This window comes from Emys orbicularis, chromosome 8, assembly GCF_028017835.1.
Source record: "Emys orbicularis isolate rEmyOrb1 chromosome 8, rEmyOrb1.hap1, whole genome shotgun sequence".
Lineage (NCBI taxonomy): Eukaryota > Metazoa > Chordata > Testudines > Emydidae > Emys > Emys orbicularis.
The window spans coordinates 113,251,409-113,267,719 of NC_088690.1; the positions used below are offsets into that span (position 1 = coordinate 113,251,409).

Here is a 16,311-nt window from a genome sequence, read left to right on the forward strand (position 1 = left end):
TCCTCCCCAGTGCGGGAGTGGAGGTGATTTGGGCTAGCCCCCAGCCGGGCAGGGCAGGGTGGCACAGGGCAGCCACGTGCCCTTCCCCACTTACACCTGCCTCGGGCCTGGCCACCGCCCGGCTTGTGGGAGGACCCAGAGCCGAGCCTGAGCCAGCCCAGCCCAGCCCAGCCGGCTCCCCCGGCACCTGCTGCGCCAGCCACCGCGCAAACCCCACAGGCTGGGCTCAGTGCAGCCTTGCCAATAACTGGACCCCTGAGGCCCCGCCCCCATCCCTCCCTCCTCTCCCTTGCTGGATTCCCCCAAGGAGCCCACCTGGCACCTGCAGGTAGGAGACACCCAGGCTGAGCAAGGGCTGGCGCAGGTTAATGACCAGAAACTGGACCCCGGGTAACCCTAAATGACACCTGGCAACTCCCCCTGCCCATCCCCTTTCCTCTCCCCACTGTCCCCTGGCCTGCCCCTCCCAGGCACTCACTGCTGTACAGCAGCAGGACAGCGCAGGTAGACGGGCATGCCTGCGGGCACCAGGAGACAGCACCCCAGAGCTGCCTGCCTCAGCTGAGGGGGGCTGAGGCAGCATGGGAAGGACAGAGCCTCCCACACCCAGGCTGAGCAGAGCAAGCCCAGCTCAGTGTTTGCAGAAATCGGGGGGGGGGGGCAAAACGCCCCCCAGACCAGGCCCACAGCTGGCAAGGGTTACTGACCCGGTGCCTCCCCCCGCCTGTGGTAATGACTTTCTGGTCGAAATCCAGACAACTGGTGACCACCTGCATTTAGAGCCAGGGCCGAGCGGGACCATACAGCTCAAGGGTCCTGCGTTCCTCGGACAACCCCACACTCGTCCCCCATTGTAAAGTCATCCCGCAGGGCCAAGTCCCATTTCCACAAGCATGCGGTACAAGGGATGTTTTCTGGGCTTGCCTGTGCCTGGCTTCCTCCCAGAGCCAGCCAGCCAGGGCCCCTCCTGGGAACTGAGGGGTGCTGTATTCAGTCACCACCACCACCACCCTTTCTCTGGGTGGCAAACTTGGATCCTGAAAACAGGTGTGTAATAATGCCCCCCCCCTTCCCCCACAGTCACCTGGCTCCACAGTTCAGGGCTTAATCCTGAACATCCAGCTGCAGCTAATGTTCCTAGTTTCCTGCATTACTTGAAAACCTCACCAACTGCTTTGTTTTGCTTGTGCACAACCTGTGCCAGTCATGGGTGCAGGTACCCAGCTCCTGCCACCTGCCAGGCGGGACAGGGACAAGAGCCACTGAAACAAAACATAACTTTTGCCTTTGTGGCTTAAGTATGCGCGTTAGAGCCAGAATCGTTGTACTTCGTTCCAGCCCAGCTGGGTGCTTGGACGCACTTTTTAATAAACGCTTGGGTGCCCCTCGTAGTCAGCGAGGTGGGGCTGAGCACCGGGGCGGGGGAGGCCGCAGAGCGCAGGCAGGGCCGAAGGGGGACGTTGGGTTGAGGTTCGTTTACTAGACTCTACGCTGGCAGGCGTGGGACTGACTGGGAGCTGGCTCGAGAGCCTGCTACACCGCGCCAGCCACGGGTGGGTGCCCGGCCATGGCTGCGGCCACTCTTCCAGGGGCACTAGCCTTCATCCAGTCTGGGGCTTGTTCATGCTGGCAGAGCTTTCTACAGCCCCTACCCAGGGGCAGGCTACAGCCTGGGCCCAGAACAGCGGCAGCGTCCCAAGCCCAGCCCGCAGCTCCGAGCCAGGCTCCCGCTCTGCAGCAGAACCATGCAAGGCCAGAGGCGCCTATCCCACCCCAGGGCTTGGGAGGGGCAAGTGTGAACGCTTTGAGAGCCTGGTTGGAAAGAGGAAGAGAAACACTCCCCACACACACTGGCAGGGGACAAGGTACAGCTCAGGAACCACCTGCAGCCACCCCCTTGGGCAGCCAGGCCCCTGTGCACGCTGGGGCCTGGCGCCTCCAGAGGCAGCCCCTCCCTCTGCACTCCACAGGGGCAGCTGCCTGCAGTCTATCCTGCTCCGTGCCTGTTAGCTGCTGCCCTCGGCTGGGCAGACCCTGCAGCACCCAGAGCCCCTCTTGCCCCCGCGGAAGGCTGGGCAGCACTCGAGATACAACACGGAGGTTTCCCAGGCCCTGCTTTAAACAGCAGGTGCGAGGACGGGCCAGCTCCTGGCACCAGTCCCAGGGGTTGCAGAGCTGTTCAGCGAGTAGGACAATGCTCCCCTCCCACAGCACGGGGCGGGGGGGATGGAGAGAAGAGAGGAGGAGGCCTCCCCCTGTTCCTAAGCCCCCGCCCTGCCTTGCTGCTGCAGGGGAGGCTGGCCACTGTCACCAGAGCCAGCGCTTTGCACCCTGCGGGGCAGGCCCAGAGCCATGTCCCCAGAGCATCAGCTCTGCCGGGCCCAGAGCTTCCTTGGGACACTAACCAAGCTGCTGAACCCATCCAGCTTTGGGTGAGTGGCACGAGAGGCAGGGGCTGCTGGGCGAAGCTAGTGGCCAGCACCAGGCTGCGTTCTCTGCAGTCACTTCAGGAAGCAGACCCTGCCTGTCCCAACGCCTCTAACTAGGAACAGGGAGAAGCAGTTCAGGCCAGGCCAGCTGGGTCCCCGTGGAGCCGGTTCTGTTGCCAGTGGGGTCAGCTCAGAGCGAGCAGCAGGAGCGGCTGGAGTGCAGCGCACACCGGCCCAGGCACCATCCCTGTGGGCTCCTTTCCTACCGAGAGGCAGCGGGAGTGTGGCTGCCTGGCTCAGATCCAGCGAGGGTGCACACGGGGATCTGCTGTCTCCACAGCCCACCCTCCAGCTCGGACAGCGATTCCTTGACGTAAAGCTCCAAACTCCATTGCAAGAAGTAGCGAGAGCTGTTCCGGGAGCGCCCCACAAGGTCTGTGCAGTGTCCCAGTGCTCTCTGCAGGCTGCCGGGATCCCGGAGCAAGCTTTGGTCGCTTTCTGAGGCAGAGGGGGTGTGATGGTCCACGCAGGCAGCCGAGAGCAGCTCAGGGGCGGCTGGGGGGCTGGGGGCTGGCAGGGAGGTGCGTGGTGTAGCAGTGAGCACAGACACGCACTAGCTTCAGGAGGCCGTAGTGAGGGAGCGGCGCCGTGTGCTGGGAGCAGCGAGAGCAGAAGATCTGCCAGGGAAAGAAACCGAGTCATGAGTGAGGGGCACCGGCTGGGAATCCAGCTCTGTCCCACTGCAGGGGCACCCGGTGCGCCCAAGGGCAGCAGCTGTGAGCACTTGCCTGTTCCTGCATCAGTGAATCCACGGAGCCCGTCCCAACGTGGGCCTCACCACCCGCTCAGAGGCTGGGGAGGAGCCTCTCTGAGCTGCCCAGGCGCCGCCCCCATTGTCAAATGGGGCTTCATTTACCCCTCCTCGCTGCACCACAGGCCTCACCCGGGCAGGAGCCCCCAGCGCAGGCCTGCAGGGCGGAGAGCTTCCTGCCCAGAGCCCGGCTTCCTACCTTCCCACAGTTGCGGCAGTGGTGCCGTCGGCGGATCACCGTGAAGGGTGCCCGACACGCTGTGCATTGGCTGCATGTGCCGTCCGGCACCCACTCGGGCAGCCTGGAGGTGCCTGCGGAGGGACAGGAGAAGGGCGGCTGGTGAGACGAGCCGGGCCCCAGGAGATGCATGAAGAGATCAAATCCTGCTGCATGCCAGCAACAAGTGCCGCCCGCAGAGCAGGGGGCGGGCAGAGTGGTTCACACGGCGAGGGCCAGCCAGGTACTGACGGCCCCCATCACGGGAACCCCCAAGCGCCTCCCAGGCTCCCAGGCTCCTCACGGCAGCGCCGTGGCTCCATGTCGCTGACGGGACTGGGCCACTTGCCACCCTCACAGGGAACTGAGGCCAGGGCTCCAGAGTCCCAGGCTAGCGCCCTAACCCTGGGCCAGCCTGAGGGAGAGGCAGCTCTCGGGAGAGCCCAGGGGACGGAGCCTCACGGCACCAATCCTCAGGTGAGGGGCCAGGCCTGCCCAGAGCTGGGAGGGGAGCACGCTGGAGAGCCAGGTCCTGCTCCAACGGTTCGATACCTTGCACAGTGAGGGCATCCCAGGGGGCCGGCCCCGGGCCAGAACAGGTGCTCTCGGCTTGGCCAATTAGGAGGGCAGGGCAGCACCTGGGGGCGATAAAAGCTCAAGGAGAAGCAGCCCAAGGCAGGTCCCTGGGGGCAGGAGAAGGGGTTTGCAGGGGAGGGGTGGCCCTGCCGGCCTGTCTGAGGCGAGGCTAACAGAACCTGGGGTCTGGCTGGGGAGAGCAGGGCTGGGGTGGCTGTGCTGGCAGCGGTGGAGGGGGGGAGCCTGGGGGGTGCTACATTGAGGGGGCATTAAGGGCCCTGTCCCCTGAAAGGAACGGGGCTTGGGCCGGTTCAGCAGGGTGCAAGTGAGGTCAGAGTCTGTGCTGGGGGCGCGCTCGGGTAACTAGCCACTGGCACAGCTAGTACCTAGGGCCGCGGCGAATCTCCCCTCACTGGACTATGTAAACCCAGCCCACTGCTCTCCTACGCGCCGCTCTAGGCAACCAGGAATCGCTGCGGGGCCTCTGGCCTGTGTGCACAGGAGGGCCGACTCGGTGATCACAGTGGGCCCTGGTGCCCTTATGCAGCAATCCAAGAGCTGCTCATGGAAACTGGAGCAGGAGGCCGGGGTGGGATCAGGCCTTGGGGTGGTGCCGGGAGCAGGACCCTGCTAGCTGACAGCAGGGACCGAGCAAGAGTTTGTTTAGCCAACAATTCGGGGCCAGCAGGGACCCCAGTCACATCCTACCCCTCTTACCGTCTCCTTGCCTGGTCCCATTCCCCTCCCCGCGGCTGGAGCACAGAGCACAGTCTGCCAAGGGCGAAGCTTCTCCCGCCTCTTCCTCCTCTGCGGCGCAAGGGGAAGCATTAGCACCATGCCCGCAGGAGCGGCTCACAGCGCACCTGGCTGCAGGGAAGGGCTCAGCTCCCTGCTTCGCAACCCCGCAGTGTGCCAGCAGGCAACGCCCCACGGGCAGAGGGGGCTGGGGCCCCACAGCACGAGGCTGCTCTCAGTCCCACATTGTGTATCTGGTGCCGCACATCGGCTCCCAGATAGTCCAGCAGCTTTAGATGCCAGCCACATGCTCCGTGGCAATTGCTCTGCCCCACAGTCTCCAGTAACACAGCCTGGGGTGTCATCACAGACTCGGAGACTAAGGTCAGAAGGGACCGTTACGATCGTCTGGTCTGACCTCCTGCACAACGCAGGCCCCAGAATCTCACCCACCCACTCCTGTAACAAACCCCTAACCTGTGTCTGAGCTACTGAAGCCCTCAAATCGTGGTTTAAAGACCTCAAGGTGCAGAGAATCCTCCAGCAAGTGACCCGTGCCCCACGCTGCAGAGGAAGGCGAAAACCCCCCAGGGCCTCTGCCAAGCTGCCCTGGAGGAAAATTCCTTCCCGACCCCAAATACGGCCATCAGCTAAACCCTGAGCATGTGGGCAGGACTCACCAGCCAGCACCCAGGAAAGAATTCTCTGTAGTAACTCAGATCCCACCCCATCCTTTGGGTGGGTGCTGCTTAAGCCGTGTGCATGGCCATCGCACCTCCCCAGCCCTGTACCCTCCCCAGGTGTAGATTTGGCTGCCAGCATCATGCAAGGGGCTCCCTGCTTGGCACGGACACTAAGTTTAGTAACCAGCGAGTGACAGACAAGACCGATGGGAGGAGCGTGTTCTGTGCCAGCCCCTCACAACCACCCGCTCCCGAGAGGCTGCAGCTGACGGAGGAGGAGGATCACTCACGGCCGGTATCTGTCACCACCGGGGCCTCGGGCTGGGATGTCATGATGTGGAACACCGTCTTCAGGATGCTCCGCAGGTCGCTGGCGAAGTTGGTCTGCAGCTGGTCTGCCACCCCTGCCCGAGAGAGAACAGCAGAGTCAGGGCCCAGGGGCCTGCAGCTGCCCCCCGAGAGGTGCTCTGCCAGAGCGCTGGTGGCCTGGCCCCACAGCCAGCAGGGTGGGATGCAGACAGCGCCAAAGGACACTGCACTAACTGGCCAGCACGGTGTCTGCAGGCAGCTCCGTGGGGTTTAGCCCCACGCTCATCATGGGGTGACCTACAGAGACGCCAGCGTCCCCTAGACGACAATGGACTTTATAGGGACGTCAGCGATGTGCCTGCAGGGCCGGCTCCAGGTACCAGCGCAGGAAGCAGGTGCTTGGGGTGGCCAAGGGGAAGGGGCGGCATGTCCAGCTCTTTGGCGGCAGTTCGGTGGCGGGTCCCTCGGTCCCTCTCGGAGGGAAGGACCTGCCGCCGAATTGCCGCTGAAGAATGAAGCAGTGGCGGTGGAGCTGAAGTGCCGCCCAAGTGCCGCCGATCGCGGCTTTTTTTTTTTGTTGGCTTCGCCACTTGGGGCGGCACAAACACTGGAGCTGGCCCAGTGGCCGAGGATTCAGCCTGCAGACACCGCAGATCCAGCAGCAACGCTCAGGCTTAATCCAAGCGTTGGGAGCAGTGCATGATGGGACATGCAGTCTCCAATGCACTCTTGTGCACGTAGGCGGAGCCGCTGTTTTGGGCGGCGTGACCCTCTGGCTCTGTCCTGGGCACGCCGCAGCCTGGGCACAGACACCACGCCAGCGCTGGCACTCGGCCTGCAGTGTCCCCTCGCGGGGCCCAGCGGGTGGGGGCATGGGTGCATGCCGCGGCCTCCCCTGCCCTGGTCCAGAACCGTTCCAGTTCCTGTGGGCCCAGCGCCGCTGCTGCTTCCTCCATCCCCTCGCGGGGCCCAGCAGGTGGGGGCAGACAGTGCCCGCTGATGAGCCGCTCCCAGCTGCCTGCTGTGGGGCAGCACCTGGCGGACGCACCTCCTCCAGGCACACCTGCCGGCAAGAGCCATTGCTGCCACGTGGCAGGAACTGACTCTAGCAGCAGCTTTCTGTGCGCCTGGCACATACTCCCCTCACATGGCACGCCACTGCCCGCAGCGCCCCCAGGACAGCCCCAGGCCTTGGTCCCATGGCTCCCCCGCGGCAGCGCGGGAGGCCGGAGCTCTCGCACGGCCCGCGGGGCACAGCACCTACCAGAGATGCAGACGAAGAGCGTGTGGATCATGTCCTGGGCGCTGCTGTAGCGGGAGCGGAGCTCTGCCCGGCGCACGCTCAGCACAGCCCCGCGGAGCACTCTGCCCCGGGCACTGCCTGGCTGCTGCCCCAGGGGCCTGCTCGGAAGAGAGGAGCCAGTTACACAAGAAGGAAGAGGCTGGTCCCCCTTCCCTGCCCCCTAGATGAGCCCCCGTCTGGTCCGACAGCAGGGCTGCTCCTGCAGGGCCTTCCCGCCTTCTTCACCCCCCGGCACGTGGGGCCCTGGCTCAGACACCGAACTGGGTTTGGTCGCCTCGGGTGACGCGTCCCCACGTGGGCCCGGGGAACTGCTCGCTGGGGCACCTAGCATGGCCCCTGGCACGGGCATCTGCTCTAGACCCTGTCGTTCATCACCACTTACCTGCTGCTGTCGCCAGGCAGGAGCGGGGGGGGAGCCTGGGCCTGGCTTGGCCTCGCCCGCCCGTTCCGCACGCAGGCACAGGCCTCCACACATCCTCCTGGCAGAGTCAGCTCCCGTGGCCCAGAAGCCACTAGTGTCAGCTGGCCACGGCCCGTGGAGCATGCCCAGGACTGCTGGCCTCTGTCCCAGGGAGGCCCCATGCTACCAGCGTGCCCTGCTCCCTCTGGCATGGCCAAGTGCACCTGCGGCCGCATGTCCCTGCTGGGCTTGCCGGCTGGGCCAGGTTCCCCCGGGTGCAGAGCCTCAGCAGGTGGCCACAGGCCCGACGAGGCTGACCCAGTGCAGGCCACATCCACGCCACTAGTCCTCACGTTCAGGGGCCTTTCGGGGAGAGGGTCTGAGCCAGGGGTCACTGGCTCCTTTGCCTCCTCCATGCTCCTGTGTGTGGCTCCACTGGCAGTCCCTGGGGCTCCGGCGTCTGTGTTAGCAGCTGTTCCGGCGCTGCAGGCCATGGTGCAGTGGGCTCCCGCAGCAGCTGCGGGGTGCAGAGAGCAGTTGTGGGTGGGCTCTGGGGAGCACCAGGGGGCAGGGAGACGAGTGTCCGGAGCCGCTTCGCCCCTGGGCTCAGGAGAGGCTGCGCTGCAAGGACCCTCCGATTCGGCCGCGCACAAGCTCTTCTCCAGCAGGTCGAGCTCCTCCTCTGACAGCACGCGGAGCAGGTCCCTGCCGGAGACGGGCATGAGGAGACCTTCCCAGGCTGGGGGGCTGGGCCGGGCGCGAGGGGAGCCAGAGAGCGGCTACAGGCCACTTGGGGCCCCAGAGCAGCCCCCTCCCCAGGCACCAGTACCAGGAGCGCACCGGCGAGGCAGTCTGCGCCGGGCCAGGGTCGTGCCGCCAGAGGGCACCGCACACAAGCTTTGTAACCCCCCTGGAGCTCTGCACTGCCCAGCCCTCCCCTGCCCCACGGCGCTCCCCCTCCCCACTGCCCAGCCCTCCCCCTCCCCACCCTGCTCCCCACTGCCCAGCCCTCCCCTGCCCCACGGCGCTCCCCCTCCCCATCCTGCTCCCCACTGCCCGGCCCTCCCCTGCCCCACAGTGCTCCCCTTCCCCACTGCCCAGCCCTCCCCCTCCCCACTGCCCGGCCCTCCCCTGCCCCACGGCCCTCCCCCTCCCCACCCTGCTCCCCACTGCCCGGCCCTCCCCCTCCCCAACTCTTCCCTGCCCCATGGTACTCCCCCTCCCCACCCTGCTCCCCACTGCCCGGCCCTCCCATACCCCACGGCACTCCCCGCACCCCACTTCCCACAGCTCAGCCCTCCTCTGCCCCACAGCGTTCCCCCACCCCATCCTGCTCCCCACTGCCCAGTGCACCTACCTGATTTTTTTCAGCACGCTGTGAAAGGGGCTGAAGACTCTGGACATCTCCTGGGGCGTCCGGTCCAGGCTGAGGGGCCCCTCGGGATAGATGAGGAGCCCACTGCATGCAGGGAGAGGGCGCAGCCTGATCAGCTCCGCCCTGGGCTGCCCCCTCCCAGCCCCGTCTCAAAGCAAAGTCTCTGTCTGGGGCTCCAAGCCAGAGGGTACCAGCCCTGCGCACTAAGGCACCAGCCCCAGCCCAGCCACTCTGCCCCCCTCCCACCAGCAGCTGGTCAGTGCCCGGGCCGGAGGTGCAGCTGAAGGGTCAGCGAGCGGCTGGAAGGGGCGGTGCAGGCCCTGTGTTTGGGAAGCAGGTTCCAGGTCCCCTAGGAACACACCTGGGGCAGCCGAGCTAACGGGGAGAGGGGCTCAGCTCCAGGTGCCACAGGCCAGCGACCCTTCTGCAGCAGCAGGGCAAGGAAGCGCCCAGCGTGGGGAGGGAGCAGGAACCAGCCCAGACCTGGGGCAGCTTGTGCACGTTGCCCTGGCTTGTGTAGCCTCAGCGCCCCAGCACCCCTGCACGGAGCTGCCCACTCACCTGATGATGGCCAGGCGGGGGATGGTGAACATCAGCAGCGGCTCGCACCCGTCAATCATGTCCTGGCTCAGGTAGCCGAGTTTCAGGGCTCTGCTCAGGGAGGGCAGAGGCAGCGGGCTTGAGACAGGCTGGGACCACGGGCTTCGTGGCAGGGCTGCAGCTGTTGCTTTAAGCAGGCCCGGCAGGCGGGCTGGGGGTCCCAGTGTACCTGACGCCCTCTCATGCCCCAGCAGGCTTGCTGGCAGTGCCCAGGAGCGCTCTCTGAGCGTGACCCCAAGGCAGCAGCTGGGGGGCTGGGGCCGGTCTCTGCCCCACATTGTGGGAGTCCAAGCACCCTGCTTCCAGGAACGGCCAGGGGGATGCTGCAGCAGCTCAGCACCCAGCCGGCTCCTGGAGTGGTGGAGGTCAGAGCTCCCCGCCCCCAAAGGAGTGGGGAGCTGGGGCTGGGGTGTCCCCACTCCTGTAGCGATTGGCATTCAGCTCCCATTCACCATGGGCTCCAGCAGCCCCTCTGTAAGCTGCAGGGGAACTACACCCCAAAGTAGGAGGATGAGGAAGGAATTAGCAATTCTTGCCCGGGGCCTCTCCCCTCAGGGTGCCCTGCCAGCCACACAGCCCCTCACCTCTCCACTGTCTCACAGAAGAGCACCACGATCTCCTGCTGCTTGTAGAGCTCCTCCGGGGACTTCACCGAGACCAGCAAGGACACGTAGCTAGAAGAGACAGGCCGGCCATGAATCCCAACTCAGCCGCAGGCAGCCCCAGCCCTGTCCTGCTCCCCAGGGCACCCAGCGGGGCGCCACGGAACGCCCTGGCCTGGAGCGAGGGGCCCAGATTGTGCCCAGGGGGCTCCTGACAGCAGCTCTAGCCCTGCTTGGCTCCCTCCAGAGCAGCTTGTCCCGGCAGGATGCCCTTCGTTACAGCCCCCCACGCTACGAAGGACGAGCAGCTACCGGCGTCCTGGACCCGCCCCGCCCAGCCTGGCTCTCTCTGGGCTGCTGGGGAATGGCGGGGGAGGTGGCAGAGGCTGCTGGCCTGCCCTGCCCAAATGCTTGCAGCTGGCCAGCTGAGTTCTGCGCCTGGCATGTACCTGAGTTCAAATTCAGCGAAGAGCGTGTCAAAGCGGATCAGCGCCATGCGCACGGGCTCCGAGCAGGTGCTGGCCTGGCTCAGGCTCTGCTCCCGCAGCACTTTCCGCACCAGCTGCAAGCTGCACAGCAGGTTCTTGGCCAGGGGACGCAGCTGCAGCCCATCCGCCTCTTCCAGCTCCAGAACGGTGCCTGCCACCAGACACTGGGGAGAGCACAGGAGCAGCTCACAGAGCCGGCCCAGCGCAGCCCCTCCCCTGCCCTCCTCGCCGAATCCCACCACCCCGGAGAACATGTGACAGGAGGCCTGGGCTCAGCACAGGCCCAGGGGACAGACGGCCTCCGCAGAGTTGGGCCCGGCACGTGGTCTGCTTGGGCGGAGCCCAGGGCTGGACAACTGGGCGTGGTGGGGGAGCACTTGCATGGCACCTCCCCTCAAGGTATCTGGGGAGAGCAAGTGTTTTTAGCCCCTGGCTCTCCTGGGTGCAATCCAGTCTAGCATGAGGGAGACAGTACAAAGGATCCTGGCACCCTTCCTGCGCCCCCCAAAAGGGGGTTCTGAGGGTCCAGCCAGCACCAGGAAGTGCATTTCCTATGAGGACTGGGGTAGGGGAGCTCCCGGACTGCTCCCCGGGGCTCACCGCAGGCTGACCTCAGCTGCAAACAGCACGTGGTTCCCCAGATTGTCCACCAGGAGCTCCTCCGGGAACTTGGCCAGGTAGTCACGGCAGTGCCTCTCCTTGGGGATGCACTCGTCCATGAGCCGCTCGATGAGGGTCAGCAGGTGAGCCTGGGCAGGGGAGCAGGAGGCGTTCTGTTGAGATGCTGGTCGCTGGCGGGTCCCTGCCGAGCCATGCACCATGTCTCCCAGCTCCTCCGCCAGGGCCCCAGCCCTCCCTCCGCCCTCGCTGAGCACGGGCTCTCTGCGCTCCCCCAGAGCCCGCTGAGGGCAGGACACGCTCCTTGGGCCCCGTGCAGGAGGCAGGGCTCTGGCTCACAGGGTACCTGGCTGAGGTGCAGCTGGTTTAGCAGCACCAAGTATTGCTGAGGGTCCGTCTCCACGTCCAGCCCGTTTATCTCCATCACCACGCGGGTCACCCGCTCGTCGGCGTAGAAGAACTGGGACAGCAGCCTGGGGTCGGAGCGCTGGCGAGAGGCACAGGCAGAAGAGGTTGTTAGTCCGTTAGTCACTGCGGCACCCCGAGGAGCAGAGCGCTGTGGCTCCAGCCTGCCCCAGCAGGAGGCACTGCGGGGAGCCCTGGGGAGGGGGAGGGGACAGGCCCAGCTCCAGCGCCCCGTCCTGCTGGGCTGACGCGCTGCAGTGTTCGGCCCCAGGAGCTGGTGCACCAGCACGACATGCGCGGCCGGGGGGGGTGTCCGGCGCCAGGGCAGTGAGCGCAGGAGGGGCACAGGAAAGACTTACAGCACCTGCCTCCTCCCAGCCCATTGCGCGAGGGGCCAGGACTGTGCAGAGTGCCCTGGGCTGCTTCAGGGACAGGCCGTGGGGTACTCTGGGCACTGCTGCCAAGCGTGTGAGCACAGGGAGGCGATGGGACGAGCTGGGCTCTCCTCAGGCCAGACAGCAGCACCAGCGGCACCATGTTCTGGTGAACCAACCATGGGCCTTGAGCCAGAAAGCCCCAAGGGGCACCGTGTCCTTTGGCCCCTCGTTTCGCTCCCCGTTCCTGGGGGGCTAGTTCATGGCGCGGGGCCGGGGGCGGCGAGAGCGACACCGCACCACAGAACCCACTTGTCACAAGGCGCTCCCAGCCCTTCGCTCAGTGCGCCAGCGACTCACCCATGCGCCCCCAGAGCCGGGCACAGAACCCAGGAGTCCTGCCTCCCAAGGCCCTGTCCTAACAGCTAGATACAGTCTTGTGCAGCATGGACTGCCAAGTGGCCCCATTCTTGCCGACTGCCTGGCCAGGAGCACCCAGCTGCTGCCCTCGGTGGGGGTCTCAGCCCCCCAGGCTGCTCCCAAGGAGAGCTGTCATGCCAACACCGTCTCTAGGCAGCCGAGGGCCAGCAGAGCTGCGTGCAAAGCTGCAGGCCGCGGCTCTTCCGTCAGCAGGAGGCTGAGTTCAGAGCAGCCCCTAGCCCCCACCTGGCCCTGGGGTGACTGTGTCCCAGGCCGTGACAAACAGCCCTCTAGGGCTCTTGGGGCTGTCGGCCTCCCTCCAAGGTCTCTGGGCCCAGGAGAGCTGAGTACACCAGTGCTCCAAGCCACTCCTGGCCACAGCAGGCCCAAAGCAGACAGGGCAGCTGGGTTCCCAGCACGGGCGCTCCAGGGGGGAAGGGGTTGGGTGGCGAACACCGCCAGTGTGTCGTCACACCAGGCGTGCCCGGAGCTTTCCTGCAGCTTTTCCGCTGCCGGAGGAGCCAGGAGCCCCTGCCCTGAGGGCAGCACAACAGATCCCAACTGTCGCTGACAGGAACATTCATCCGTCCGTCCGTCCCCCCAAGCCCAGCACGAGCTACGGCTCAGGAATGGAATTTTCTCAGGGCCACCCTTGACCAGCAGGGGGTGCTGCAGCGGGGTTTGGGGCAGCGGGAGGGCTGCAGGGTCTGTCGCTCAGGCCCTGGCACACGCCCCGCCGGTGCACATGTGCGGAGCTATCCAGGGAGGAAGTCACAGCCCCCGCCTAGGCCATGAGGTCACACAAACCCCGGGCAGGCATGGCGGAGCTCACTAGGTAAGAGGCCAAGCAGTCTCAGCCTGGAGCAGGTTAGCAGCACACACCCATGCAGCACGCCCGGCCTCTCGCACACGTCCTCAATCCAAGCCATTCCACAGTTAGCTAACCACCCAGCAGAGTTTATACAGCAGCTGAACTGGATTGTGCAGAGGCAGCTAGAGCGAGTGGACCAGGCCCAGGACTGGGATCGGGAATCCTGGAGCTCTCATTTTGGCTCCACCCAAACCCCACACTGTGGCCTGGGCAAGTCCCACGTCCCCTGTCTGTGCCTCAGTTTCCCCAGGTGTAGATCAGGGTTAACGAGCTCAAGCTGGATCTCAGTAGGGGTGGGGCTGGATGTGTGTGCACATCACACTCAGGTGCAAGAGCCTGAGACAGCAGCCTTTGTGACAGGGTGACTGTGCCCTCGGGGATAGTGAGGGCTGGTGGTCAGTCAGCCCCTTAAAGCCTGGGCCTTGTACAGAGGATGAAGAGCGAGGGAGGGTAGAGCTGGGTGTGGGGAGAGCAGGAGATGGGCCCAGGGCAATCAGGCAGACTCGGGGAAAGCCCAGGCTGCTGTCCCGTTAAGGTCCTGGGACCAGAAGCCTTGTAGAGTGGCTGGGAGCAGAGCTCCACACACGCGTGTTGCCGCTGGGGTGACACGTCAAACCCCCCCTCCCCAGGTATCCAGGGACCACGGCGTGGAGAGGAGACCAGAGCCCTGGAGCTGCTCTGTCCCCATCACACACACACGGTCCCGGGGCCGTGCACACAGGGGGTCACCTGGCACCAAGACCCTCACTCCTGCACCTCGGGCACTGAACCACCTCGCCTCTCCAAAGCCCCCAAACCTACTGTGACGCTGCCAGCGGGGCGAGGGGCGGCGTCCCGCGTGGGAGAGTCTCAGCCCACAAGGGCCGCGTGTGGAGGGGAGAGGAGGCTCTGGGAGGTGCGGGTTACACTGCTCAGGGACAGCAAGAGAGCCCCTGTGGGCCTCAAAGCATCGCTCTGCAGGAGGCAAACCCACCCAGCCCCGAGCCTACTAGCAACGCAGCCCCCGGCCCCGCGGGGAAAAGCCTGGACAGTGGCCATTAGCCACCTGCAGCTCTTCCCTTCCCCCGGAAGCCAGCCCCTCCTTTGCAGCGTCTAACGCCAGCCCCCGTACTAGGGGAGCAGGGCCTGGATCCACCGGCCGAGCTGCCCCTGGACAGCCCTGCCTCCAGCCCCTCTGCTGCAGGCAACAGACGCTTCCCAGTCACCCAGGACTCAGGCTGGGGCTGCCATGGGGAATCCCAGCCTGGGGCTTCCCTGTAGCTTCACTCCTGGCTCTTGGCCAGCTCGGCTGTGCCCTCCTGTTCCTTCCCCCAGCTCCCCCCCAGAGACAGACGCAGCTCCTGGCAGTGGGTCACCCAGGGCCAAGGCAGGGATCGTCCCTCCTGGGCCTTGCTTGCTACTGTTCCAGTCTAGGTGTCGTGACCCCGAGCGCCAGGCCCCGTCCCGTCCCCCACCCTGGATGGGGGAAGAGAACCCCCCGCCCCCCATGTTGCCTTTTTTAAGCCCGAATGGAAGGCCTGGGACTCCTGGAAACAGCTCCGGCCTGTTTACACCCTTCAGGCATGTGGAGGCCGTGGCCGTGACCCTCCCCCACCCGCCTTAGTCACCTCTTAGACATGCTCTTGTACCATCTTCCCACAGCTCTGGCCCAGCCCAGCCCCGGGTCCCAGCCCAGCCCCGGGTCCCAGCCCTGCTGGCAGAGCAGCAACTGGGGGCCGGTTTCCACTCCGGCCAGACAAGCCTGTCCAGCCCCTGGAGCGTGCGCTGTGCTGAGCAAACCCCCCAGCCTAGCCCCTCTTCCCCGAGGGCACGTGCAGAGCCCCCTGCACCCCAGAGCTAGGCAGGCCAGGGGTGTCCCTGGGAACCCACAGGGGCCAGACCCCAGGAGTCAATGGGACACTTCCACCCTCTCCCCCCTGCACAGAGGGCTGGGGCTGCCTGGCACTCCAAGCATGGGGGCGGGGGGTGGCTGGACAGCAGCACCTGGAGCAAGCAGACGGGCTCCTTGGCAGTGCCAGGTGAAGGGACAGCCTAGGTGCCTGGTTCAGACCGGGGCACTTACGCCAGGGAGCCGTGGGGGGCTGCAGCACCCCCTGGCCAGGGCAGGGCAAAGGGCCCGAGAGCCAAGCCCCACCCCAACATTGCCAGTCCAGGCTGCCCCCCTCCACCTCAGAGAATCGCTGCCAGCCACAGGGCAACCCACCCCTCATCGGATCCTTGGCTTGGCTGCCCCACAGGACCCAGGGATGAGTTCCCAGCCATCCCTGGGGAGAGCACGGGGGAGGAGGGGGGGCAGGGGGGGTCCCTGCCAGTCTCCCCGGGGGCAGAGGGGAGTCCCGGGGGTGGGGCGGGGGCTCTGGCAGCCCCCCCGGGGGCAGAGGGGAGTCCCGGGGGTGGGGCGGGGGCTCTGGCAGCCCCCCCCCCGGGGGCAGAGGGGAGTCCCGGGGGTGGGGCGGGGGGCAGAGGGGAGTCCCGGGGGTGGGGCGGGGGCTCTGGCAGCCCCCCCCGGGGTGGGACTCCCGGTCTCACCTTGGGCCGGTGCAGCCACTTCCTGACGGCCGCGGGCAGCATGGCGAGAAGCGGCGGGACGCAGCGGCCGGTCCCGGACTCCCGGCTCCCCACCGCCGCCCGCTCTCACGGGGCGGGCCCGCAGCTGGCACCGCCCGGCGGGGGAACAGGGGCGGTGCCTGCCGGGGCCAGCCCGAGCCCAGCGGCCCCCCCACCCCCCATATCTCTCTCCTTTGAAAGAGCCCCTGGCCCCATGGCCGGTTACATTCGCCTTCAGCCCCCCCGGGGGGGGGGGGTCTGGCCCCACGTGCCCCGCGCGGAAGGGACGTGCCCCACACTCACACTGGGGCAGGTCTGGAATAGAACCCAGGAGTCCTGGCTCCCAGACTCCCCCCCCCCCCAAACCACTAGACCTGCTCCCCTCCCAAGGCCAGGGCTAGAACCCAGGAGTCCTGGCTCCCAGCCCCCCTTGTCCCAGAGGCAGGAGGAGACCCAACCCCCTTTGTGCATTACACCACCAGACCAGGGCGTCCCAGGCAGGTCCCTGCATGCCAAGGCACCGACACCAGAGCCAGGAAGTTCCCCTG

The 16,311-nt window shown here is 66.2% G+C and overlaps 1 protein-coding gene across 1 annotated transcript; it reads right to left on the reverse strand.

Annotated features, from left to right (window-relative positions):
• Positions 1-2,974: 2,974 nt before the first annotated feature.
• Positions 2,975-15,787, reverse strand: LOC135882822 (lateral signaling target protein 2 homolog). Its single transcript, XM_065409848.1, has 13 exons — positions 15,746-15,787; positions 11,493-11,633; positions 11,140-11,277; positions 10,490-10,692; positions 10,023-10,112; positions 9,400-9,489; positions 8,821-8,922; positions 7,446-8,168; positions 7,025-7,161; positions 5,742-5,855; positions 4,751-4,840; positions 3,440-3,552; positions 2,975-3,106 (listed from the first exon to the last, which is right to left on the reverse strand). Exons 1-13 carry the CDS (start codon positions 15,785-15,787, stop codon positions 2,975-2,977), a joined length of 2,115 nt encoding a protein of 704 aa, XP_065265920.1.
• Positions 15,788-16,311: the final 524 nt, after the last annotated feature.

Coding starts and splice junctions, on each gene's coding strand:
- LOC135882822 (XM_065409848.1), bottom strand. CDS start 15,787: ATGCTGCCCGCGGCCGTCAGGAAGTGGCTGCACCGGCCCAAG. Junction 11,278..11,492: donor ACCAGCTGCACCTCAGCCAG/GTACCCTGTGAG, acceptor TCCCCTGCCCAG/GCTCACCTGCTGACCCTCAT. Junction 10,113..10,489: donor TTCGCTGAATTTGAACTCAG/GTACATGCCAGG, acceptor TGTCTCTTCTAG/CTACGTGTCCTTGCTGGTCT.